General features: G+C 34.6%; 2 protein-coding genes across 6 annotated transcripts in view; both read right to left on the minus strand.

Moving 5' to 3' along the window:
• Positions 1-289: 289 nt before the first annotated feature.
• On the minus strand, positions 290-14,504 carry LOC144967999 (uncharacterized). 2 transcript variants are annotated; one of them, XM_078905911.1, is made up of 13 exons: positions 14,206-14,504; positions 12,784-12,891; positions 11,844-12,002; positions 10,870-10,965; positions 9,958-10,087; positions 9,263-9,501; positions 8,683-8,769; positions 7,456-7,521; positions 6,377-6,486; positions 4,907-4,967; positions 3,472-3,704; positions 1,974-2,061; positions 290-1,383 (listed from the first exon to the last, which is right to left on the minus strand). In XM_078905911.1, the coding sequence occupies exons 1-13, from the start codon at positions 14,338-14,340 to the stop codon at positions 1,282-1,284; spliced, it is 1,614 nt and encodes a 537-aa protein (XP_078762037.1). In that variant the 5' UTR covers positions 14,341-14,504; the 3' UTR covers positions 290-1,281. The 2 variants fall into 2 exon arrangements, with proteins under 2 accessions (XP_078762037.1, XP_078762038.1); XM_078905912.1 differs by lacking the exon at positions 11,844-12,002.
• A 2,188-nt stretch (positions 14,505-16,692) lies between these two features.
• Positions 16,693-26,261, minus strand: part of LOC144968000 (moesin-like) — an 88,485-nt gene continuing 78,916 nt past the window's right edge. For all 4 annotated transcript variants that reach the window (XM_078905915.1, XM_078905914.1, XM_078905916.1 and 1 more), the window contains exons 8-13: positions 25,138-25,301; positions 24,444-24,553; positions 23,871-24,031; positions 23,164-23,422; positions 20,128-20,228; positions 16,693-19,671 (exon numbers count right to left, since the gene is read on the minus strand). In XM_078905915.1, the coding sequence (XP_078762041.1) occupies positions 19,513-19,671; positions 20,128-20,228; positions 23,164-23,422; positions 23,871-24,031; positions 24,444-24,553; positions 25,138-25,301 (954 nt within the window). In that variant the 3' untranslated portion in view covers positions 16,693-19,512. The remainder of the gene's footprint in view (positions 19,672-20,127; positions 20,229-23,163; positions 23,423-23,870; positions 24,032-24,443; positions 24,554-25,137; positions 25,302-26,261) is intronic.

Raw genomic sequence — 26,261 nt, forward strand, 5'->3', positions numbered from 1 at the left:
CGTTAACAGCGTTTTCTCTGTCCAAAAAAATATTGCAATATCGCCTAACAGGTGTCATGTCTCGTTCTACATGTTAAGTGTTGCTGTTGGCTAGTGACACCTAGTAAAGCGTTAACAGCGTTTTCTCTCCGAAAAAATATTGCAATATCGCCTAACAGGCGTCATGTCTCGTTCTACATGTTAAGTGTTGCTGTTGGTTAGGGACCCCTTGTAAAGCGCTTCGAGCACATTTAGTGGATAATGCACTATATAAAAGCTCAAGTTTTAAAGAATTTAGAAACATCCATAATAATGGCACTATGGTTTAATAGAAACCCAATGTACTCTTTTGTCATAGATAGATTTCTTATTCAAGACAACACAATAATTTACAAGCAATCCACTTAAGTGTTTCAGAGCCAATGTCTGACAATTGTATGATACTTTTTTTTTTTAATGATTTTTTTTTCAAATTAATATTATAATGCCTGTGTTGGCAGAATGCCCAATATTTAAAACTGCTGTCAAAGCTGTTGTTTTTTTAAAATTAATTAATTGGTCATCACTATATACATGTGATAATTCAAAAATAGAATCGATTCATCACAAAATTAATTCGGTCAATCAAGTATTGCATGTAAAGGTTTGGCTACTCTTTGGTGAAAGTCTTTCTTGCTATTATTTAGCTTTAACATTTTAACATGGTAACATTTCAATATCATAGAATATATTGTGACAAAAGTAGGCGAATAACACATTTGACTCATATATAAGAGACGGGAATCTCAAATGAACCAAAGCTGTTTTTAGACAAGAATGTCATGAGACGAATGAACATTTTAAAAGCTCGACAAAATAAGAGAGAATGAACAGTGAAAAGATCACATAATCACCATCTGGTTTTGAGTCAAATCCATCATCGCCAACACTGTTAATTACAGGGGAAACTCCAAACAACCACATCATTTGTTTTTGTAATCTAAATTTGAACTGATATTCATCTTTATCATTCTCTTTTAACCGATTACATCCTTCACTCAAAGAGTTCAAGAATCGTAGTTGAACTGTTTTCAATTTTTTTTGTCTAATCAAATGTGTTAATTACACACAATTGTTTTGAAAATCTTGAGTTATGGAAAAATCTTTAAATCGCAACTAGTTAGTTGATTTTAATTAATTAATTTAGAAATATAAACTTGATTAGTTTAAATATTCTTTGAATTCTAAGTGGCAAAATGAATTGACATTTGCCAAAGTCACAAGACATTCATTAATCACATTCTATTCATGACTTCCTTAAGGTCAAAGTTCATCATAGTTTTCCGTTTCGTTTGCTGTCATCTCCCAGGGAGATTTTCCTGCCTTCAGGTAGTTGGTCCACAGGGAACTCAAGGTCTTTGATTCCTGATGATAATGACAAAGAAATCATAAAATAATTTTTTAAAATTAAAAAATTGAGCTTTATATAGCGCAATATCCACTAAATGTGCTCAAAGCGCTTTACAAGAGGTCCCTGACTAACAGCAACACCTAACATTTAGAACGAAACATGATGCCTGTTAGGCGATATTACAATTTTTTTCTGAAAGAGAGAATGCTGTCTACGGCCAGGTACTCATTTTACACCTGAGTACAGTGAGAGAATGTGGATAAGCCTTTTCTGAAGATTCAACATGCGTCGGTGAAGGCTTGAATCCACAAGACCACATAGCTGCACAAATAATTTGTGACCCACCATTTCAAATTGGTATTGTGATGGGATGAACAAAGTGCTTTACTGTCATGAGTATTTCCAATTCGGGAAAAATGGTACGTTGAAAATTAATAATAGATTTATTGATAATATATCAATCATATCAAATGTATATTTCAGGTCATTGGCCAATAGTCAAAACATCTCTCTGAACAAATTATTCTAACAATTATAAAAATAAAAAAGGGATAACATTGCTTTTAGTAATCGTTTATAATCAAAACGATGACAGGCCACTTACCTTAATGTTACACTTCTCTGTGATTTCACCAATAGTGAGTGGTAATGGTGGAGGTGCCATTTTCTCTTCGTCGTCTTTGTCCTCACTCCTAAAAAAAACAAAACAAAAAAAAAAAACTTGAGCTTTTATATAGTGCGATTTATTTGCTCAAAGCGCTTTATAAGGGGTCTCTGACCAACAGCAGCATGTAACATGTAGAACGAGACATGTTGCCTGTTAGGCGATATTACAATTTTTTTCTGAGAGAAACAACACTGTTAACGTCCAGGTACTCATTTTACACCTGAGTACGGTGAAAGAATGTGAGAAAAGAGCCCTTTCCAAGGACTCAACAATGCGATGAGTGAGGCTCGAACTCAGGACCTTCCAATCTGAAAGCAAGTGTCATACCACTAGACCACATAGCCGCACTCCTATGAGAAAATAATATTATGGATATTGTGACCCCAAAGGAATACACTTAAAGAGAAGGAAATAGGTACTCTCAGACACAGTAAGAAATACAAATTCTTACAACCACACTTTATATTGCCTACAAATGCGAAAACGAAGAAGAAGAAGATATGCCTATGAATTATAGGTAATGACAGATATTGGAATGTATTACCCAACCAAAATCCCAGCACAAATTTTATAATCTTCAAAATATTTTTAGAAGAGAATTTACAGACTTTTATTCTCTTTTTATTTCTGGTTTTTACTGCATTCAGTTTCCATCCAGGGTTGAGTTGAGTTTTGGGGGGTTATTTTTTGTTGTTTTTTTTTGTTGCTTTTGTTTGTTTTTTTTTTAGAGGGGGGGGGGGGGTTCTCAGTTCTCACCCCTATGACCCCCGGTAGAGACTGGTTAGCTGAATCTGTTATATCTGATGGAAAGTACTTTGCAAAAGAGACTAGCATCATATCCAAAGGACAGAAAGCAATGTTTACGATCTATTTAAAAATACAGAAATCGGAATAACCTCCAGCTCTACTTTTTTTTTAAATGTCATCCAGATCAAATTTCATATCCACACAAACTTAGACATTTACTTGTCTATAAAATCTCCATCACGGTTCTCAATATCTAGGCCATCAATATTTTAAAATATTATTATCATCTTAATCACCATCATCATCACCACCATCATCATCATCATCATCATCATCATCATCATCATCATCATCATCATCATCATCATCATCATCATCATCATCATCACCACCATCATTATCATCATCATCATCATCATCATCATCATCATCATCATCATCATCATCATAATCATCATCATCATCATAATCATCATCATCATCATCATCATCATCATCATCATCATCATCATCATCATCACCACCATCATTATCATCATCATCATCATCATCATCATCATCATAATCATCGAATCATCATCATCATCATCATCATCATCATCATCAACATCATCATCACCATGTTGTAACCCAAAAAATACTTTAGTACAATCTTTGCATATCTTTTTTTATTCACAACGAGGCAAACCTTCTAGATTTAGCAGAGCTTCTTCTTGAACTCTTCTTGCTAGAGATGGCGCTGCCTTTTCTGCTGGAGGAACCAGAGGTGGATCCCTGGATTTGTCTGGGCTCTGATTCGCTCTGGATCTCTGCCGGGACCTCGTCGGGACTCTCTTGAGCTTCAATTTGATTGGCATCTCCCATTTGTGCCAGATCCATTTCTGTCAAGCCATAGGCACGCATCCAGTGTTCATCAGAAATCTGAATAATCAATGATGTATCATTTTTCATTCTCAAATGTCGCCAAAAAAACAAAAAATATGAAGCAAACTGGGATTGGTGCATCCATGGAAATTATCTATATATATATATAAATAGGCAAATACTGCAGCTATACAGCACTTATCCACTATTACTACTATCACTATGCTTTTCTAAATGCTTATCAGTACCTATTTATTCTTTCTAAGAGGGCAATAAACAGTTTACATATTGTTACCCGACATCTCAGTGTACTTTTGGAATCTACATCTGCTTCCTATTTGAACCAATTCCACTTTGTCTTACTTTTTCTTGGGTGCTTTAACTGTAATTCTAGAGATTTTTACAATCCCATTTTCTTCCTTTTTACTGGCACTGATTTGGCCTTAATGAGTTGCAAGTGCCGTAAAACCCTTAAAACAAAAACAACAATCAAAACAATACCATGGCAGGATGAACAAAACCCTTGAAAATGAATTTGTAATTATATTGTTAAGGAATATGAACGTTGAGGTCTTTGCAATGTACCAAATTATATTATTTCTCAATAATAATAAAATAATAAAGTGTTCTTTTATAGCGCTAAATACCGAAGCCTCAAAGCGCTTTACAATATACTTGTCAAACCATAAACACACTCATACCGAGCCAAACAGACATACACAACAGTCGCACACACTAACTATGCAAGTTTTCCAAAATAAAATTGACATTCAACAAAATGGAATCAAAAAATAAAACGTATAATTTACTCATCAAGAAGAAAATGCCTATGATAAAAATTTCTGGAAAAGATGAGTTTTCAGATTTTTCTTTAAATTTTCTGCACTGCCCGAGAGCCTTACTGACAAAAGAAGTGAGTTTCAAATGGTAGGTCCTGCTTTGTAGAAAGATCTAGATTTAGTAAGCGTGTTTCAACTACAACGAATGTCATTTAACCTCAAGTTTCATCTTTCACAGGACAATATTTCAAAGCAAATTCAATGTTTATGACACCAGGCAAAGCCTTTTAATTTTACACTCAGGCATTAAAAATTTAAGATCATAAAAAAAAATGTGAAAAGCTTAAAGTCAGGTGCCTGGATTGGAGTTGGAACTCAGGACCAACGCAATAAGACCAATTTAAGTCACACACACATTACTAAGAAAACGCAGTAACATTTTCTGTAAAACTTAAAATCTATGTATTCAGTTATTATTACCACATCACAAAGGTCAGGTCCATGCAAAACAAAATCCATGTCATCATGTGTCTCCATTATCCTGAAAAGTCAAGAATTTTTTTTAAAATAATGATACAATCCTACTGTACTGATGATTTAATTATACACTCATGAATTTGAGGTGTTTTTTTAATGTATATCACAATATCCACTAAATGTGCTCAAAGTGTTTTACAAGGGGTTCAAAGCCAACAGCAACATTTAACATGAAATAGGAGACATGCTGCCTACAAGGCGCTATTTTCTTTTTTTCTTTTTTTTTTGGGACAAGTATCATAAATAATGGTCAGGTACTCATTTTTACTTGAGTATAGTAGGCGAATGTGAGTAAAAAGACTTTTTTTAAGGACTCAACATTGAGCTGTCAGATGGATTTAGACCATGGACTTACATATAAGAAGGCGAGTGTTACACTGCAAGAGTACAAAGCCACATTTGTCTTTCAAATTGGAGCAATAATATTTTGAACATTCGTCTTAAGTAGTTATATTATAATTAAGATAATTTGCTAGAAATGAAGGTGTTCAGATCACATGGACACATGACTCAATCATTGACCTGTTGGTGCTTTGATTGTTCAGTAAAGTGGAATCCTAATAAAGCCAACACGGCAAGACCAGAAAGTTTGGTGGACTTTTATTCATTATCAATGGAACACGCTTAGATAAAAAAAAAAGAGCTTGTTGAATTTAAAGAGAGGTTGACTTTAAGAGTTTTTGTCTATATGCAGATTCCATTGTACAGTTATCAACAGTATTTGATCATTTGTTAGAATAGAAAAACTTGAGCTTTTATATAGTGCAATATCCACTAAACGTGCTCAAAGTGATTAACAATGGGTCCCTAGCCAACAGCAACACTTAACATGTAGAATGAGACATGACGCCTGTTAGGCGAAATTACAAAAAGAAATTTCGAACAGAGACAACACTGTTAACGACTAGGTACTCATTTTAAACCTGAGTCCAGTGAGAGAATATGAGTAAAGAGTCTTTTCCAAGGACTCAACTATGTGCTGAGTGAGGCTGAACCCAGGACCTTCTGATCCGAAAGCGAGTGTCATACAAGACCACATAGCTGCACATAGTCAATATCAGGGCACCAAAACAGGCTGTTCAATTTGTAGAATTGTTTCTTATAATTGTAGATAATATGCAAAAGATGTTGTATGAAGTTTGCTAAAGTAAATATCAATGATGAATACAAAATTCAAATGATGAAGATGTTTCAGATTTCTGCTTACCTAACAAAGTTCAAGCAAATGATGAATTAGACATAAAATCCAAATAATAATCATCACTCTAGAAATGGTTACAAACAAAATGGATAACGTGGACCAAATAATAATCATCACTCTAAAAATGGTTACAAACAAAATGGATAACGTGGACCAAATAATAATCATCACTCTAGAAATGGTTACAAACAAAATGGATAATATGGACTAACCTTGCTGTGGCAGCAGCGTTGCTCATGGCCAGTTGGTACATCTTCGTATATGTCCTACCCGCCTGTTTTCGTGACTTTTCTCTAGCTTTCAACTCTGCTTTCAGTCGAGTCTGATTACATAAAGATTACAAATAATTTTTAAGAAGTGGTGCCTTAAATATAGAATTTAAAATAATGAAATGAAGATCAACATTCCCTTCCACCTAAAAGGAACGAAAAACAAATCATGAGATAATTGGGGGGGGGGGGGGGGGGGGGGTCCTCCCCTTTAAATTTTCCTGGCACTGTTCTGGCATTTAGGATCTAACACTTCAAGATTGTATTATTTGATGTGAAGCAGGCAATAAAGATTGAATTTCGAGCCTTTAACGTAAAATATTATTTAAATGTATGTACATATGTTTTGAGAAAAAAATAGGTAGTTTCATAGACCAATTTTTTAAATCTTACATTTTTGTAACTGATTACTTTTACATTAAATTCCATTTTTTTTGGTAGCTGATGCAACCGATGGGGAAAAAAACAGATTAAGATAGATTGGGGTAGGGGTGGGAGTATATTTCTAGTGTCTAGCATTTTACATAAACGAATTGACAATAGCAGGGAGTGTTTCATGACATTAAAATAAGAAGTTTGTTTTGTTTAGTATTTTTTTGTTGGTTAGCATTTGACATTTTCTGTCATTTGCTTTAGACAAAAAAAAAAAGTTACTACTTGCCACCCGCTATTTCCATTTCATTTGCAATTTAGAATTTAATTACGTGTCATTGATAAACTATTTGCTAACAAAGTTGAGGATTCAAAACAACCTTAATGTGACTCTGCAGAATTATTTAAAACCCTCTTTTATACTAAGCAATTAGCGTGTGCCTTAATTAGACCTGACAAATAAAAACTTCATGAGAGACCAGTGTTGTAATTTACTGTCCAACCAGCAGTGATTGGATCTATTAGACCTGGTGGAAAATTCTTCACAATCCTATCCAAAAGGTAACAAGGAATTATTGCTGTCCATTAAAAACTGCAGAAACCGATATCGATATTGGGCTTGGGACTTGAGGGCACGAAGAATTACATACCTCCTCTGGATCTGGTGGTTTCTTGGCCAAATTCAGTGTAAAGCAATGAAGTTTGGGCATCTCTAGCTGCATAAAATAAAACAGAAAAAAATATGAATTTAGTATGATATATTATATTATGTAAATTAGGAATCTGAATAATTTAAGCACAGACAATAACTAAAATTACAGAATGACAATTTATAGAAATATGGAAAACATTTACACATGCTCAATATCCTAGTAGGTGTGATGTATGGTCAAGACACAATGTACAAGATATAATGTAAGAATCAGCAAAGTGTAAAGCACGTAATCTGGCATAAACTCGTCTCACTCAGCATGGTATTGGTAATGCCATCAAACCAGCTAATTGTTGATCCTCTTTAATTAAGAATCGGATTATAAAGTACAATATTTGAGACTGACAGTCGACTGTTCATGTCTCCCCTTTCATAATTCGTTGACGTAAATGAAAGCCCTTGAGTAGCGTTTCTACTAACTTTACTCTCAGATTGCACTTAGAAGGGACAATGATTTTGAATTTGAATTCTTGTCAAATTATTGAAGTGATGAATTTGATCAGAGAAAAAAAAGATCTCATAAAGAAGATAAACTATCAAAGAATTTTGAGTCTAGAGGACCAAAAAAATCCACTAGAATAGTGAAAAGCGATTTGTTCTTATTTACAGGTCTGATAACCCAAATTGTTATGGGCTCATTGTTGTAAGGGAAATATTCTCAACCCAAAGCAAAAGGATGTCCATTACATCTATGTTAAATCAAGCCCATAAATGCATTCTGTTATCAGACCTGCAAATATGTGGATGTAGCATTTGAGCAAATTGCTAATGAGGTTGGTGTGGTTAACAGGCATAAACCGGTAAATTATAAGTAAGGTAACTTTGCATTCTTTACACCAAGCGGACATAACAAACACAAAAGCAGATCCACAACAACCAAATACACTACAATAAATAAAGACTTCAAGCACATCAATGACATACAAGAACTGAGATGCGAAAAGGATATAGAACACCCAAGATCCATCGCATGCGCAGAAGACCGTCATCAGTGGAAAGAACTCACTCAACAAATCAGAAAAGCTGCTAAAGCGTCCCAGTCCGAAGATTAAGAGGCGATCAGCAATAAGTCAAGTAAGTGTCAAGTAACTTTGCATTATGCTTGTTGTTACAACAAATATTGAAGTAAGATTCAAACCACATCATAAATTTGAGTAAAATTTACCTTGGGAAATCTTTTTTCCAAATCAGAGAGCTGGTCAGCCTTGGGTACTTTGGCCGGTTGTGTGGCACCAGTAATACTCCTTCGAGTCTGAGAGAAATTTTAAAGAATAAATTTAATTTGCTGCGATTTTAATATTGTTGAACTCACTATGGTACCAGTAAAGATATGATATTAACGTTAGATATATCAATTTGTGAGTAAGTGCTTCAGTAGTACAGATCTGGTCTTGTTCAAAACATTCATCATTGTTAAGCGTAGTCAGTTTCTAGCTGAGTAACAATGCCAAAAAGCAGTTAAAACAACAATAACAACTAAACATAAATAAATAAAAAAGAGAAACCCCCAAAAATTAGCCGTCCTTGACTAAAGTCAAGAAATACTGGTTTAAATGGAGATAGCTTATCATGTTTTGTTTGCTTTGTTTGTTTGGGGGGGGGGGTATTTTCATTCTACTTTGTCTAGAGCTGTACCATACACAACTTTTCAGATTTTTACCTTGAACAAGTGTCTACAATCCAATTTTTTATCATCATAATTTCATAGAAGCTTTGATTGATATCGCAATCTTCACACAACTCACCCTATACTGAGCAGGAAATTGTTGAGTGATGGCCCAATTTTCTGCCCTGGAGGTTGGCCTTGAGTTTTCTCTTGATTCTGATATCCGACTTAAAGATCGCATCTGCTGCTCTTGTTGACGAATTAAATGTTGTTGAATGGGATCTGGTTTTGGCGCCATCTCAAACATGATGTCGCTTGACTCTCCCCGGCTGTATGATGATAACCCATCACCAGAGATGTCGGAATATGGAGTCATATCTTTGAGAACAATAAAAAAAAAAGAAAGAAAGTAAGAAAGAAAGAAAATTCATATTAATTTTTTAAATATATTATTATTATTATTATTATTATTATTATTATTATTATTATTATTATTATTATTATTATTATTATTATTATTATTATTATTATTATTATATTATTATTATTATTATTATTATTATTATATTAGTATTATTATTATTATTATTATTATTATTATTATTATTATTATTATTATTATTATTATTATTATTATTATTATTATTATCATTATTATTACTATCACCATAAAAACGGCAATAACAACATCATTGTTATTTTATCTCATTCTATAAACATAATTTCTTAATAAATAAATAATTAAATAAATAATAATAAATCTAAACAACTTTCTACAATATACGAATATCTAAATCAAACACTATTTAAAACATGTCAAATCCGATGCCTTACCTGAATTTTTCCGAACTTTAAAATGTGAGTAAAAAATGTGTGGCTGTTGAATTTCAGCATGAAAGTTTTGAAAATCTGATGGAGTTTTTAATTTTCCTTCCCGACGAAGTTTATCCTCTAAACCAATAATCTGAAAGGGGCAAAAGTCACAATTACAATTCAAGCATCTTTACTTCTTGTCAAAAAAGAAAGAAATTGAATACTTATACTTAAAATACATTTTTTTAGACATTTAAAAACAGCATCCTTTATTAAAGTAAAATAGTCCTTCACAGCCATTGGGCCCATGGAGCCGGAGTTTATCCCGGTTTCTATAGCATGAAATAGACAATAGCAATTGCTTGCTATCCTTTAGATAGAACACTAGTCTATCTTGTCTGCACCCGGGATCGATCTTGGTCCCTTTGCATGTGAAGCGAGTGCTCTACCAACTGAACTATAAGGACCCACATCCCTTACTAAACTCTATCAAAATTTGTTTGAATCCCTTGAGGAAAACATGAGAGCTGGTGTTAAAATAAAGCACCTTAATTTGATAGATTATCTGCTACGGGAGCATATAGACCAAAATATGGTTTAAAAATCCAATAGGGATAGCGACAGAAATTGTGATTTTTCAACAAAGAAGCAATGATACACAATAATGTCACCTTATCATTCAAGTCTCTATTAGTTATAATAATTGATAAACGACCAAAAATAAAACTTTAACTACTTTTTATTTTCACCATGTTCTTAAGACAACACCATAAATAAAATCACGCACTATCAACTTACCTCTTTTTCATACAATCGTAATAGAATTTTTTAGCGTGGTTGCATTTCAAATATAATCATTGCATGATTTGCCTAAAATAAACCAACATGTTGCTATAACTGTCATAACCCAAATCCAAAAGGATGAAAACTCACATGGTATAAATCTGTCTTCGGGACTGTCATTGTTGAGGGAGTTGTTGCCAAAGTGTGACGTTCAAGTCTCTTTTTGACGGTATGACTGGCCTTTTTCTAATCAAATATAGAAAAACAGAAAAAAATATTATGTATAAATGAGAGCAAATACCTGGCTGATCTTTTTTTCTTTTCTTTTTCTTTTTCTTTTCTTTTTCTGTTCCTTTTTTTTTATTTTTTTTTATTTTTTTTTTTTTTTTGGTTTGTTTGTTTGGGGTTTGTATGTTTTGTTTCTTTTGTTTATCAGTTTATCAATAATCAAATCCTCATGATTTTGAAACTTTGAATCATAGATCTTGAAAACAATTTTCAGCAAATTAATTTTAAATTATCGTGTTTAAACACCAATGCATAGCCTCCTAGTAGTTCAAAAGTAGCAAATAAGAAAATATTTATAAAACATGAATGATGCTCATGTCTATTTTACACAACATTTGAGGCAACTGAGATATTTGGGGGAAAAAAATTAACAGTAAAGATAATGTTTTAGCAGAAAACAATTTATGACCATAACTGAATCCTGTGATAAGCTAAACAACACAAGTAAAAATAAAAAAGACAAGCTTTAATAGAGCACAGTACTTATTTTATGAGCTCAGAATGATTTAAAAGGGGTATAATAAATTAATAAACAAAATTAAATATAACGGGAAAAAAATACCAAACACTCTGCATTTCGGGCTCAAAATCTTTTTTCAGTCAATCACAAAAAACAGTAAAAACATTACTCCATCACTGAAAATAGATTATCAAAGGAAAAAGATCGCTTTTCTTGATTTTTTAACAGTCAATAAAGAAAAGATTAACTCTAAATTCAAAAATAGACACTTCATTACATGAAGTTTAATGATTTGTTGTTGTTTTGTTTTTGTTTTTTGTTTTTTGTTTTTTTTTTTCTATTTTTTTGTTTTGTTTTGTTTTTTTTTTAAACATACCTCATCTTCCTCTTTCCTTTGTTTCTCAAGGCTCAGTTTGGCATCTTTCTGTCGGATCTCTCTTCTTTGCTTATCAATTTTATCAGAGAGCAGTCTTGAATATTCATTGTAATAGTAGTCTCGAAGGTGATACATATCTTTCACCAATTTGAGATAGTGCTAAAATAAAAATGTGTAAAGTTGCTGTTTACACCATTCAACAAAGCAGTGAAAGAGATAAAATATTTATAATCGTGAGATACATTTTATAAAACAAAAATAAGAAATAAAAATATAAATAATTTGACACAATCGGTCATACAAATGTATTTATCAAGTGGCATAAGTGGCCAATTGGCGTGAATAAAGCATATAGGGGCTAGTATTAAACTGATGTTTAGTAACATAAATGGCATTATCTTCTTGATCAGTGCCTCTTTTTTTTAAAATTAAATCTTTATAGGGTGGATTTTTTAAAAAGACAAAACTATATGGATAAATTGTGCATTTAAAAAATGACAAAATTGTTTATTTTGGTGCGATGAAAAAATAAAGAAGAAATAAAATAAAAATAAAAATAGGCTATACTATAATGGCAAACAAATATGGTGCAATAATATGTAGCAGCATATCTAATGCATTCACATTAGCTGTACTTCTTGGTAAATGCCCTTTTAAAAATAAAAATTTATATTGGGTGGTAAAAAAAATACAGAAAAATACATGGATGGACTGTGCATTTTAATAAAATTAATAAGTTTTGATTTTTCTTTATTTTGGTGAGATGCTATAAAAATAAATAATATGATGGCAAACAACTATGGTGCAACTATGGTGCAATATGGCGCAACATATCTAGTGTTATTCACAATAGAGGAACAGTAAAGACAATTTGAGAACAAAAGTTTTTATACCAAGAGTCAAATATTTCTTTATTTTTCTATTGAATTATAATTCTCACCTCATCCATTTCCCTTTGCTTGTCAAGATCTTTCTCCTCCGCAAAACTTTCACCTTTTCTTTTTTCTTTCTTTTCTGCTCTCCTGCGTTCCCTCTCCTCTTCTTTTTTCTGATAGACATTTAAGGGAAAAAGAAAGAAAGAAAATCAGGACAGGATTCCATCATTGTGAGTCAGAAAAATAAAATTTATATTTTATCCTTGTTATTTACCATTAAAGCCAATTTAACAGGACTGAAAGGATTGAGTTATTTTTGTTTCAGGTTCTTCAAATCTAGGATATGATCATTGGTAATAGCGACAAGGGACACATTGGCCTCAGTGCACGTTGCTCACCTCTTTCATCATTTTTATTTGTGTTCAACAATTTACAATTCCTCCCCCCCCCCCCCCCACCCCAGGCCCTTTTTAAATCAACAGCCACTGACACACACACACACACACACACACACACATGCACACACAACACATACACGTGTACATTTTATACACAACACATACTCAAACACACACACACACACACAAACAAACACAAACGCAAGCATGCAAACAAACATTTACACACAAAAACAAAAAAATTAAAACAAAATAAATAAAAAACAAAGAAATATATACACACGCAAGCATTGCAATATTTTCTTTTAATGGTCGCTTTTTTCCTGGTCAATGTTCAACCACTGCAAATACTTTTGATCTTGGATAAAATAGAGTATACTTTATCTTTGGATAATTTTAAAAATTCGAAATTTGTAAATAAAAATTTCAGTGAGGGCTGGAGAGATTAAACATCTTAACTTTTTAATAAAAATAAATTCAGTGCAAAGTTGTATACCGCATCCCTGAAATTTTCCCCAGTAAAATCCTTATCCCATTTTAGTTTTGAAATCCAAATGGTGGTTACTACCGGAAATAACAGTTTCAGGTCACAAAGTCCGTCAGTAAATAACAAAGGCAAAGAGGAGAACATTTTTCAGCGTTTAAACTAAAATAACTTATCTTCAAAACAACAAAAGTAACAAAATTAGAAGGGGGGTACGAAACAATCTTTGAAGCCGGAGATGACCTGACATCATGGATCGACAAACATAATTTGGAGGTGTAGCCATACGCTACTACTACTACTACTACTACTACTACTACTACTACTACTACTACTACTACTACTACTACTACTACTACTACTACTACTACTACTTTTCTTTTTTAAAAGCACGTTATAATGATATAGATAGGTTTCATTGAGCTCAAGCCAATTTTAATATATTTTTTTCCAAATTACATATGATGGTTGTTTATAGTTATAACTCTAGATCTATAACGATGATGATGATGATGATGATGATGATGATGATGATGACGATAATGATGATGACGATGGTGATGATAATTATAATTATTGTAAGCAAAAATTGCATCATTATTTACCTTTTTCATTCGTTCCTTCAAAGCATCCTCAAAACCATACTCATTTAAAAGATGAGGGAGAGTGGGTTGTTTATGGTAGGAGGGCACCATTTTAGCCTCCACGGTTTTCAGTCCGCCTTCCCCTTTAGGCCCCATTGTTAAAACTCACCAAAACAATACCTGATAATATGGTGAAAAGGTACACTGAAAAACGATTACACATATTCACTTCTATTACTTGATACTACTTCATCCATTTCCACTATTTCAGTGTCCAAAGTAAAGCATCATCAGCCATTGGCATAGCGACGACGAAGGGAGGCTACTCCCAAAAGCTTGTTTTGCTTATAGCGAACATGTCGTTTAAAAAGCTACATCCTATTTCTCTCTCTCTCTCTCTCTCTCTCTCTCTCTCTCTCTCTCTCTCTCTCTCTCCACTGATTTACTTCATGGAATAACCAATGTTTGAATGATTGAGTCAATGGTTTGAACAGCTTTAAGATTGCAGATTCAGAGGGGACGGTGTTCTGATGTTTCTATCTGTAATATTATGGTATGGTGTCTTTATCAAGCAATGTTGATCATAAACTTAACCATGAGGTTATGTTTTGTTTCTTCTTTCTTTGTGGATTTATTTTTCTGTTGTTGTGGGGGGGGGGGTTGGGTTTCTTTTTTTGGGGGGGGGGGCATTAGACATTGCTTGCTACCCTCTGGAGAGGACGCAAGTCTATCACAAAGTACTTTCCGCCAGGTATAACAGACCCAGCTACCCAATCACTGCTGGGTGGGCAAGGGGGTCAGAAAAAATCTCGACTGCACCCGAGATCGATCTCGGTCCCTTTGCGTGTAAAGCGAGTACTCTACCAACTGAGTTATAGGGATCCCCCAAAGATGCCAATATCACACTGGTTAAATTGTTGATGTCGGTATAACTATCACTGCAACAACCGGATAAAGGAGATGGTGCCCAATGAGAAGTTGGATATTAAAAATAAAAACATAACGTGTACAGTCCTTTTGATAAAGTGATGTATAGCACTGCACTGTATGCGCTAGCATAAAACCTACTGCACCCCAGCCACGATAACACGGTTAAAAACGATTTAGAGTTAGAGGTAAAGAATAGATAGCAAGACTGTGGGCCCCAAGAGACTCCAAAATCGTTCCCCGCCGCTCACTCAGACAAAAATAGAAATCCACAGATAACCGGACTACAGATTAAGAGAAGAACCTATCAATGATTGGGTAGCTGGGTCTGGTAGCTCTGGTGGAAAGTAGTTTGTGAGACTAGCGTCCTATCCAAAGGATAAGCGATTGCTATTTTCCGTGTCATACTAAATGTTCCTTTAAAGTACAAAACAATGATACAGGTAGGCTACTCAGAATATATCCCTCACATTGGTTTTTCTCTACGCAAAAGCTTCCAGACACTAACTCAATCCTCTCCGGACCTGCTGGCACTCGAGGCGATGCAAGGGATTTCCACCTGGTCCTGTCAGCAGCTCTTCTTGGGGCCATCTCCAGGGACAGACCTCTCTGCTTTAGGTCCCTCTCCGAGTCTCCTTGGGACGGCCTCTTTTCCTCATTCCTTTGGATGTCCATGTCCATCGCAGAGCCTTCCTTATCAGTTTCATCAGATCTGCGACAGACATGCTCCAACCATTGTGCCATCTCATTTGAGACTTTCCACTTCAGTTCTCGCTCTCAGGTCCTCATTTGAGGTTGTGTTTGGCCAGAATATCACGGCCCGGGCAAAACTGAATGCTCCCATTCCAGATTAATGATACAAAGCCACAAAAGATAGGCATAGGATCGTGAAGTAACCCCAACGCCCTCTCCGCCCCAGAAGGCCAAAGTTACACCGCTCTATTATACAGAGAATTCGTCTCACCTGAGCGTTAACAAGACTTGAACCCTCCCCGCGCCCATAAGGAAATCAAGGGCCACTGCGACAGAGTTAGGTCATTTCAGCGTCAGTAAAAAGGAAGAATATGGGATAGTGAAAAAATTCTAAAATTACAGTTGAGGTACCCAAGAAAATGAGACTGGTTCAAATAGGGAACAGATGTAGATTCCAAGAGCACACTATTAGTGTACTTAGTTTGAGGTCACCTAAAAGGAAAAGTCTCATCCAGACACCAGCACAGGATCCCACCCAGATGAATATACTCAAATTAAATGTTTGAATATGTCAACAACAAAAAAAGAAAACAACAAATAATACATAACAGAGATTATGTTTTTAAGCGTTTTACGGCGCTTGCAACACATTTAGGTCATATCAGCTCCAGTAAAAAGGAATAAAATGGGAAAGTAAAGCCCCAAAGAAAAAGGGAAGACAAAGGGGAATTGGTTCAAATAGGAAACAGATGTAGATTCCAAGAGCACACTATCAAAGTACTTAGATAAAGCAATTCGGAAAACAGATATATGAGGATAGAAGACACAGCAAGTGACCAAGGCCCACCAGATGTGCTAAATAAATAATGAATAAAGGTAAAAGAAACATTTTTGGAGATAAATGATTTATTTCAAGACCTGATTTTAAGTAGAAAATATGTGAAATTTTTCTTTCTTGGTAGTAATTGCATTTCTATGTGTATTCTGTATGAAAATAGTATGCTGACATTAACAATACTAAAAAGAGCAAATTACATTTCTCCAATACATTTTATTCAGTAACGGACCAAAGCATTATATTCTTTAAAAAATAATAAACAAAACAAAAACAATAAACGCACAATCAGAAATAACGAAACACGAAACGCATTTTACTACCTATTAAAAACATCTGGTATCATGTCTGAAAAAGAATGATTGTAAAATCGTCAGTTTCAGATCAAAACTGATTCCCTAGATCCATAAATGCTAAAAAATTTTGTATAAGACCTATGTGACGAGTACATATATTTTTTTTATTATAGATACGCAAGATGAGTAGTCGTGACATTACTTATTACTTAAATGATCAATTGAAAATGAAAAACTATTCTAAACCACTCCCATGCACACTGCAAAAATTGTGTATGTCATTACCAAGGGAGAGCTGAGGTACCCTATTACAAATTTATAACCATGTTCCTCTTTGAAAAAAAAAAAAAGGGTGTTGGAGAAGAGAATCAAAACAATTTTTTTAAGTATGCTGTTATGCATGGACATCTTCTGCCTTCGCTTTGCCATGGGGGTTAAAAAAAACAAAAAAACAGTAAGATTTTGGCAGTTTTGGAACATCAGTACAAAATGCAGTTTGAAAATCATTGCCTTAATTCCAATATTTATAAAATTGGTGTCACTAAACTTTCAATGACAACAAAATAACTCTTGTCAATGCTCAATCAACCCAAGGCCTGAAAAATTTGTCAATGTCATGCATATATACAAACAACTCTATACAAACAATGATTGTTTAAACCCATAACAAGCCATATACTGATTGAACACGCTTGTCCTTTAGAAAAGGCAGGAAGACAAAAACTACTTTCGCACTGACGTTCTCACATTTGCTCGCACAAATATTTGACAAGGTAGTATAAATAATAATAATGATGATTAATATGATAGACACGTTCACAGTCAAAACAAGGCCCCTGACCTCTTCCTTCCTCTGCTCTGGAATAGTGTATAACGTGAGAATGTTTTCCTAAAGGTAACTTGCATCATCGGTATAGTGGTAGTAGTAATAAAATATATAAATAGTAATTATTATATATAAGGTGGATGAGTGGATTGATTAACAATGCAGTAGTGAAATAAAGTTCCCCATTCAGGTATATGTACAAGTTAAGGCGCACCAGATGATTGTTTCATTAACAAAAACAAAACAAAAAGTAAAAATAATAAAACTCATCAGTTAACAATACTATGATGCATGTCCCACCCACAACACAATAGAGACGCCACAATGCTGACAAGAAATGAGTCGCATTTAACCACCAAAGATGGATTCAAATAACGACAATGGCAAGAAAAATCAGCACACATAACAAAGAAACTGTGCACCTATTTTTTTTTTTTTAAAGACAAGTGGAAATTAAAAGGAAATATTTCAATTTTTAAAGGTGATATATATAAACATCCCAAAAAGAAAAGATTATAAATGGCCTTGTGGGTAAATAAATAAAATGATAGACAAACTCATAAAGAATGTTCCCACCAATCTTGCTGGTCTATTTGATTTAATATTCGCACATTGCTCCTTGCTCTCCTCTCCAAAGGGATGGTAACAAGAAGGCATGGTGGCAAGTGAGAGGAAAAGACTGATAAAAAGAATACTTAACAGACATACAAAATTCGTATAATATAGCAACAGCACACTATACATATCAGCATAGGAATGAAATATTTAATCAACAACTGCAACAGATGCATAACAATGATACCCAGGATATTCATACAAAAGAACAAGGTTGTCATTCAGCAAGACCTAATCACCGTCATGGCTCTGTCGAGTCAGTGGACCATGCGTGGTGACTTAACATTAGTCCTGGAATTTATTTCATGACATGCAAAGAAGACAAAATGTCTTATGACCACCTCCATGACAAATCCCACAATCAATATGACGTAAATTTTCAAAACATCTCTTAACTTCCAAGACTTTGCATGCAAACCCTGTAACAACAAGGGTGAAAAATGCCAACAAACGATTATGAAAATATTGCCATTCAGTAACAAAACAAGATGATATACAATTATATCATCGTGAATTTACCATTATTCTTCAAATCACACAAGACAGTTACACTGGAAGAAGTATGTGCAAATTTTTTTCCTCTGCACAAATGACAACTATAACAATCATGAAATGTAACATGCAGGCAATTATCTATCTAGTACATCAGAGCTCGCATTCATGATCCTTAATATATAATCTGTCTTTCTTTTCAAGATGCAAGACATGGTAACATCAGTATTCACATCATAATTTAGTAGAAAAACAAAGAGTTCAATAACCAGCCGACCACATCCAATCCCATACAATCATGCCAAGAGAGTTGTTTTGTAAAGAAATATCTGAACTTCATAACCAATGCAACATATGATCTGATGAGTCGCCAATCACCATAGACATGAAAAGTTCCCAAAAGAACAGCCTTTTTAGTCTTTTATCATCAATGTGCTAGTAATCAAAGAGCATTATCACATTGTGATCCTCTCATTTCCCTAATACCCGACAGATGTTCTCTATTTTCCAAACATCCCGCTCTCACACATGCACACGCTCTTCCTCTCAAAACCTACAGCTTATGTCCAAACGTCATGCATACCAAAGAAAACTTTCAATTGGATAAAGAAGACTGCTAATCTAGTCCAAAATTGTCCATTAATTTACATGGATTCAAATTCATCCACTCTCTGCTTGGTGTTGCCTGATCTGATCTGTTTCAGAGTCTTGTATTTGTCCCGACCCTGTTTAACGTTTTCATTATGGATTAAGTCATTTGAGGTGGTCGCTGTCTGTACATCTTGTAATTCACCTTTGAGAACCTGTTGAGATAGAATAATTATGAGAATTTAACTTATGGTTTCAAAAATAACATCAATGGAACAAAAGGAATTTTTTAAAATTAAAAAATTAAAATGGCTGTAGATGAGTGAAAGTGATTACAAATACCCGTTCTTTGGAACAAGTAAAGAGGAGAGAGAAAGATAATTCCACAAAAATGTTGTGAAATGATAGCTTTCCTATTAAATATATATTGGATTCGGATTACAAGAGCTACCTACTTGATTGATGTCAGGTATGTAAAAGATCTTTTGTTGAAATAAAAGTGCACAAGAATCTATTCCTGTGAGAATTTCTAAAATTGCAAACCTAATTATCAACCAGCCTCTCTTCTCTCTTTAGGAGAATGTGATACTTTCAGAACTGATTTGAAGAAATTTTCAAAAAAAAAAAGTTTATCTGACCAACAAAACAACTGACATAAAATGAAAACTCACAGTAAGTCTGCCTTGAAGCACGTGGTTCTTCTCCCATTCTGTAACTCTCTCTTCTTCAGATCGTGCTAAGTCACAAGACTCATCATGAACAAAGTCTGCATCTGTTAGATAGGTAAAAATATAAAAAATAAGTGAATAATTTCAGTTATTGCGATTGCATGCGGATCACATTCAAATGTAACATCACATGCCTCACTCAATAAAATATATAAGTCAGCCCCAATCTATTCTTGTCATATAATTTTATTTCTTAACAACTTAAATGTGATGCGGATGAAATATCCGCAGTTGGCTGAATGCAATGCAGACGAATTAAGTCCTCTGTTTTGAGTCATTTTTCTTTGCAGTTGTTCAAATTTAAAACAATTGGTAATTCTCATTTGCAAAATGGCAACCTCGCCTATTCAAACAGATGTATGAAACGAATTAACAGTAAAATGAGAGGTTTTGAAGATGAAATAAGCCAGTAAAATGACAAGTCATGTGTAAATTTCCTCTCCAAGATAAAAGAATATAAATAATTACTTTCAAGTTATATTTTCAACGTGAGAAAAGTGAGTGGAGCAGGCACTTTTGTTGGTAACAACAAGATATGAAGTGAATAGAAAAGTGCCAGAAGACAATAGAGAATGAAAATTTTTCGCGGCGGTGGTGGGGTTTGAACCTGCGACCTTATTGGTACGACAACTCCGCCTGGCAGGTGAGAGCGTGGCTCTACCGTGTGAGCTATCAATGAACACAAAAATATTCGTTTCAAACTCAAAGTCATTACTAGATCCCTCTCTCACCCACTTCTTGAGACCGCCGATTCGTTCGTACACCACCATCGCGAATAATTTTGACCAGCAGTTAAGCTTAATAGCCAATATTCTCAACACAAACATATAACATAGAAACGATTGAGACATTGAGTATGCTCCGGTGTATGGGGTGAATTTTTAATTCAGAAAAGTGAGTGGAGCAGGCACTTTTGTTGGTAACAACAAGATATGAAGTGAATAGAAAAGTGCCAGAAGACAATAGAGAATGAAAATTTTTCGCGGCGGTGGTGGGGTTTGAACCTGCGACCTTATTGGTACGACAACTCCGCCTGGCAGGTGAGAGCGTGGCTCTACCGTGTGAGCTATCAACGAACACAAAAATATTCGTTTCAAACTCAAAGTCATTACTAGATCCCTCTCTCACCCACTTCTTGAGACCGCCGATTCGTTCGTACACCACCATCGCGAATAATTTTGACCAGCAGTTAAGCTTAATAGCCAATATTCTCAACACAAACATATAACATAGAAACGATTGAGTATGCTCCGGTGTATGGGGTGAATTTTTAATTCAGAAAAGTGAGTGGAGCAGGCACTTTTGTTGTTACCAGGTTCAAACCCCACCACCGCCGCGAAAAATTTTCATTCTCTATTGTCTTCTGGCACTTTTCTATTCACTTCATATCTTGTTGTTACCAACAAAAGTGCCTGCTCCACTCACTTTTCTGAATTAAAAATTCACCCCATACACCGGAGCATACTCAATGTCTCAATCGTTTCTATGTTATATGTTTGTGTTGAGAATATTGGCTATTAAGCTTAACTGCTGGTCAAAATTATTCGCGATGGTGGTGTACGAACGAATCGGCGGTCTCAAGAAGTGGGTGAGAGAGGGATCTAGTAATGACTTTGAGTTTGAAACGAATATTTTTGTGTTCGTTGATAGCTCACACGGTAGAGCCACGCTCTCACCTGCCAGGCGGAGTTGTCGTACCAATAAGGTCGCAGGTTCAAGCCCCACCACCGCCGCGAAAAATTTTCATTCTCTATTGTCTTCTGGCACTTTTCTATTCACTTCATATCTTGTTGTTACCAACAAAAGTGCCTGCTCCACTCACTTTTCTGAATTAAAAATTCACCCCATACACCGGAGCATACTCAATGTCTCAATCGTTTCTATGTTATATGTTTGTGTTGAGAATATTGGCTATTAAGCTTAACTGCTGGTCAAAATTATTCGCGATGGTGGTGTACGAACGAATCGGCGGTCTCAAGAAGTGGGTGAGAGAGGGATCTAGTAATGACTTTGAGTTTGAAACGAATATTTTTGTGTTCGTTGATAGCTCACACGGTAGAGCCACGCTCTCACCTGCCAGGCGGAGTTGTCGTACCAATAAGGTCGCAGGTTCAAACCCCACCACCGCCGCGAAAAATTTTCATTCTCTATTGTCTTCTGGCACTTTTCTATTCACTTCATATCTTGTTGTTACCAACAAAAGTGCCTGCTCCACTCACTTTTCTGAATTAAAAATTCACCCATACACCGGAGCATACTCAATGTCTCAATCGTTTCTATGTTATATGTTTGTGTTGAGAATATTGGCTATTAAGCTTAACTGCTGGTCAAAATTATTCGCGATGGTGGTGTACGAACGAATCGGCGGTCTCAAGAAGTGGGTGAGAGAGGGATCTAGTAATGACTTTGAGTTTGAAACGAATATTTTTGTGTTCGTTGATAGCTCACACGGTAGAGCCACGCTCTCACCTGCCAGGCGGAGTTGTCGTACCAATAAGGTCGCAGGTTCAAACCCCACCACCGCCGCGAAAAATTTTCATTCTCTATTGTCTTCTGGCACTTTTCTATTCACTTCATATCTTGTTATTTTCAACGTGGCAGTTTTCTCACTAACAATTAAGATGAGGTGTGACTCTTTTAAGTCAAATTAATTATTTTTTTAATCATGAAAATGAAGTGAGTTTTATGGCTTGCCAACACTTCATAGGCACATAGCATCCCATCGTTTCATGATTCGCACATTCCATTAAAAATTTCTTGAAATCTATCTTTTCCTCTTTCTAAATATGTACAGGTTTAAGGCATTCTGATTGTTAATTTCGGAGATGTAGCAAAAAAAAAAAAAAAGTTTATCCAGGCTTTGCACCATTGTAGTCTCCATCCTGATGCAATTCAAATTTAACTCAGCACTCAAGTGGTTATACTAATGATTAAAGAGAAGAAAGATTGTGAGAGCAACAGAAATAGAAAAGAACTCACTATATTCAGTAACTTCTCCACCATGTTCCTCACTTTCGTCGTGGTTGGACTTAAATTCTGACTGCACCATCAATTTCTGCTGTTCTTCCAATCTTTGTTCATTCTCAATCATGACTGATCTCAGCTGCAGCTCCTTTTCTTCAGCTGTCTGTCTGGCCTCCTCAAGATCAGTATGAAGCTTGTTAACAACAGTTTCCTTCTCCTCAATGTCTGTGATACGGCTTTCTAGATTAGCTTGGGTTTCTTCCAATTGTCTCATCTGTTTTAGATAAAATAAAAGGTTAATAATCAATATGACAAATCAATTTCATATTAAACGACATGCTTGCCTTGAATTAATGACATAACAATTAACTCACCTTCAGAATTATATACTCGGTAATAATGTAACTTCATAATTCTACAGAACTAATGCAACGTAGCCAACATTGCTGACATATCCATTTTCAAATGAAATTACTGATATAATATCAATATATTACTCTTCCTAAAAATTGGTAAAAAAGCCCAAAATATCAAGGACTAAACCTTCCAAATTAAAAAAAAAAATATCTGTATACAGAGAATAAAAAATGTTAAAATCCAGCCACTTGTATGTCGGAACTTGAACCAAGCCATAGCATACCATTGTGAGAGAAAAGACATACATGTCAACAGTATTTATAACAACAGAAAACAAGAAAGAACGTAATCAACCAATTTCTTACCAGCTTCTCTCTCTCTTCATGCTCCATCTCCTGAGACTTTGCATACTCGGCTTGGAGAGCTTGGGCCTTCTCTTTCTCCTCGTCCAATAAAGCCCTTAACTGGCTGAGTTCATCAAGTTTGGATTCCCTTTCTTTAATCTTGCCCTGCATATCTAGTAGCTCTGGAAAATCGATAAGCAAGTTACTAGATCACTCAATCACTTTTTTTTTTCTGGTCTAAATACTCATTTTCAAATGTCTATCAGTCACCAACAAAGTGCTTTTATAGACAATTTGAATAATGTCATGCATAGTTGTGCATTAAGGTAAGTCTATGAATGCGCAGCATCAAACTGGGAAATAATATAATCATTTTCAGCTAGTAAGATCAGAAGAAATGAGCTGCAAGCAATATCCAAATCCATGAAAATAGTGAAAGTATTTCACAAAAGACAATAAACACAACAGGGCTCTTGAAAGCCATCATTTGAATCTGATCAAAAATTAGAAAATATTTACAAATATAAAAGGGTAAATATTGACGATATAAAATTCTTATGATGTAAAATGCTGAATAGTGTGCAATCAAAATACCTTTCATCCTGGCTTGACCCTCTTCTTCTGCTATTCTCAACCTCTCTTCCAAATCCTTGCGGTTCTTCTCTGACTCTTCCTGTTCCAACTTGAGACGAGCTAACTGAGCCCTGAAAAGGGTATCAAAAGATTATCATTTAAACTTATAACAAAAACACTTTTGCCTCCTTGGCTTATGCACATAAAATAATAATAGTCAACACATTTTTATGGACTTGTTTTTAATATTTGAGAGAAGAGAAATACTGTAAAGACATAACATGTCAAGAAAACATCTTTACACCATAGGTTAACATTTAAGAAAATGTACTTTTGACTCTAGTGAGCATAAATTCCTATCTAGGACTTAGCAAAAAAAACAAAAAAACAAACCGACAACACTCTCTACTAAGAGGTCTTTACAATCAGCCAACCAAAACAAAAATTAAAATACCGCTTAAAGTATGTAGCCTGTTAAAACTTTACTTCCATTTCTAATTTTCATATTCATAAAAACGTTCTTTTGTAACATTTACAGTCACATATTGAAATAGGTTCAAATGTCAAAAAATCCTTTCATAAATAAACAACTTCTGTCTAATGAAAGCAGTTCAGTTCAAACTGTAACTGATTTATTTTAACCACCAGACTGATCCAGGCAATAATATCAACTTACTATTAGTCATCGTAACCTAATAAGGGGATAATAATTTACCTCTCTTGTTGACGAGCCAGTTTGTCCTCTCTAGCCTGTGCCTTCATCTGTTGCACTTCAATGGTATCTGGCTTTCTTCTTCGCATATATAATTCATGGTTACCCATACATAATGCCAAAATTCGCTTGTTGATTCGCAATCGAGGAGCATAAAAGACGAAGTCCTACAATAAAGAAAAATGAAAAAGTAATTAACTATTTTAAAATATGTCAATAGATTAAATGTGATGTTCAAGGTAAAGTTGTCAGAAACAAATTGTCACCACCAGAAACAATTTTCACCTCTGAACTTGATCAAATTAGATCACATTCATTGTTTTTGTGCTTTGAAGACCAAAACATGTGCATCACTTTTAGGCAAATGAAGAAAAAGTTGAAAAGACTGAAAGATCTGAACTTATAAGCACCCTAAGCACCCAGTTGAGACAGAAAACATAAGACCAAACCCATCTTCTATCCATTCTGAAACCACCTGTAAGTCACCCAGGCAATAGCACAGGACCCTACCAAGAGGTGCATAATCAAATGCACGTCAGTAAATAAACATACTATATAGTGACGACTGCTAGAACATATTTGTTTAACCTCTGTAGTTTTAGGGAAAATCTAATTTTATTATGGTGTAATAGCAAAAACATAACACGGCTTCTCTATTATCCTTTGCAAAAAAATAATGTAGCAGTCCAATAATTTTCCCCTCTCAGATTTCTGGTTTTACGAAAAAGATTTTGACGCGTAATGATATCCAAATTACAATGATAATTCTTAATGTCAAATTGTACAAGAATACATTTTGACAAACAATATAGGTGGGGTCATTGCGGGGGGTATCATTTTAGAACCAAAAAACAAAGCCATGGATAAGGACAAATAATACTGTTTGATAGAAAAGAGAGTAAGGTTATGACCAATGAAACACATACGAGTCCAAAACAGCCATTGTTGCCCCCACAGTGATTAGATCTCAGACAAAAATATGATCCCACCACATGGCACTAATACAGTAGCAAAAAAAACTTTGCAAATGGCAGTCTGTTTTTGTTTGTTTTTAAGGGTTTTACGGCGCTTGCAACACATTTAGGTTATATCAGCGCCAGTAAAAAGGAAGAAAATGGGATAGTAAA

Source organism: Berghia stephanieae, chromosome 3, assembly GCF_034508935.2.
Source record: "Berghia stephanieae isolate SIO BIC M18660-M18661 chromosome 3, UCSD_Bste_1.3, whole genome shotgun sequence".
Taxonomy (NCBI): domain Eukaryota; kingdom Metazoa; phylum Mollusca; class Gastropoda; order Nudibranchia; family Aeolidiidae; genus Berghia; species Berghia stephanieae.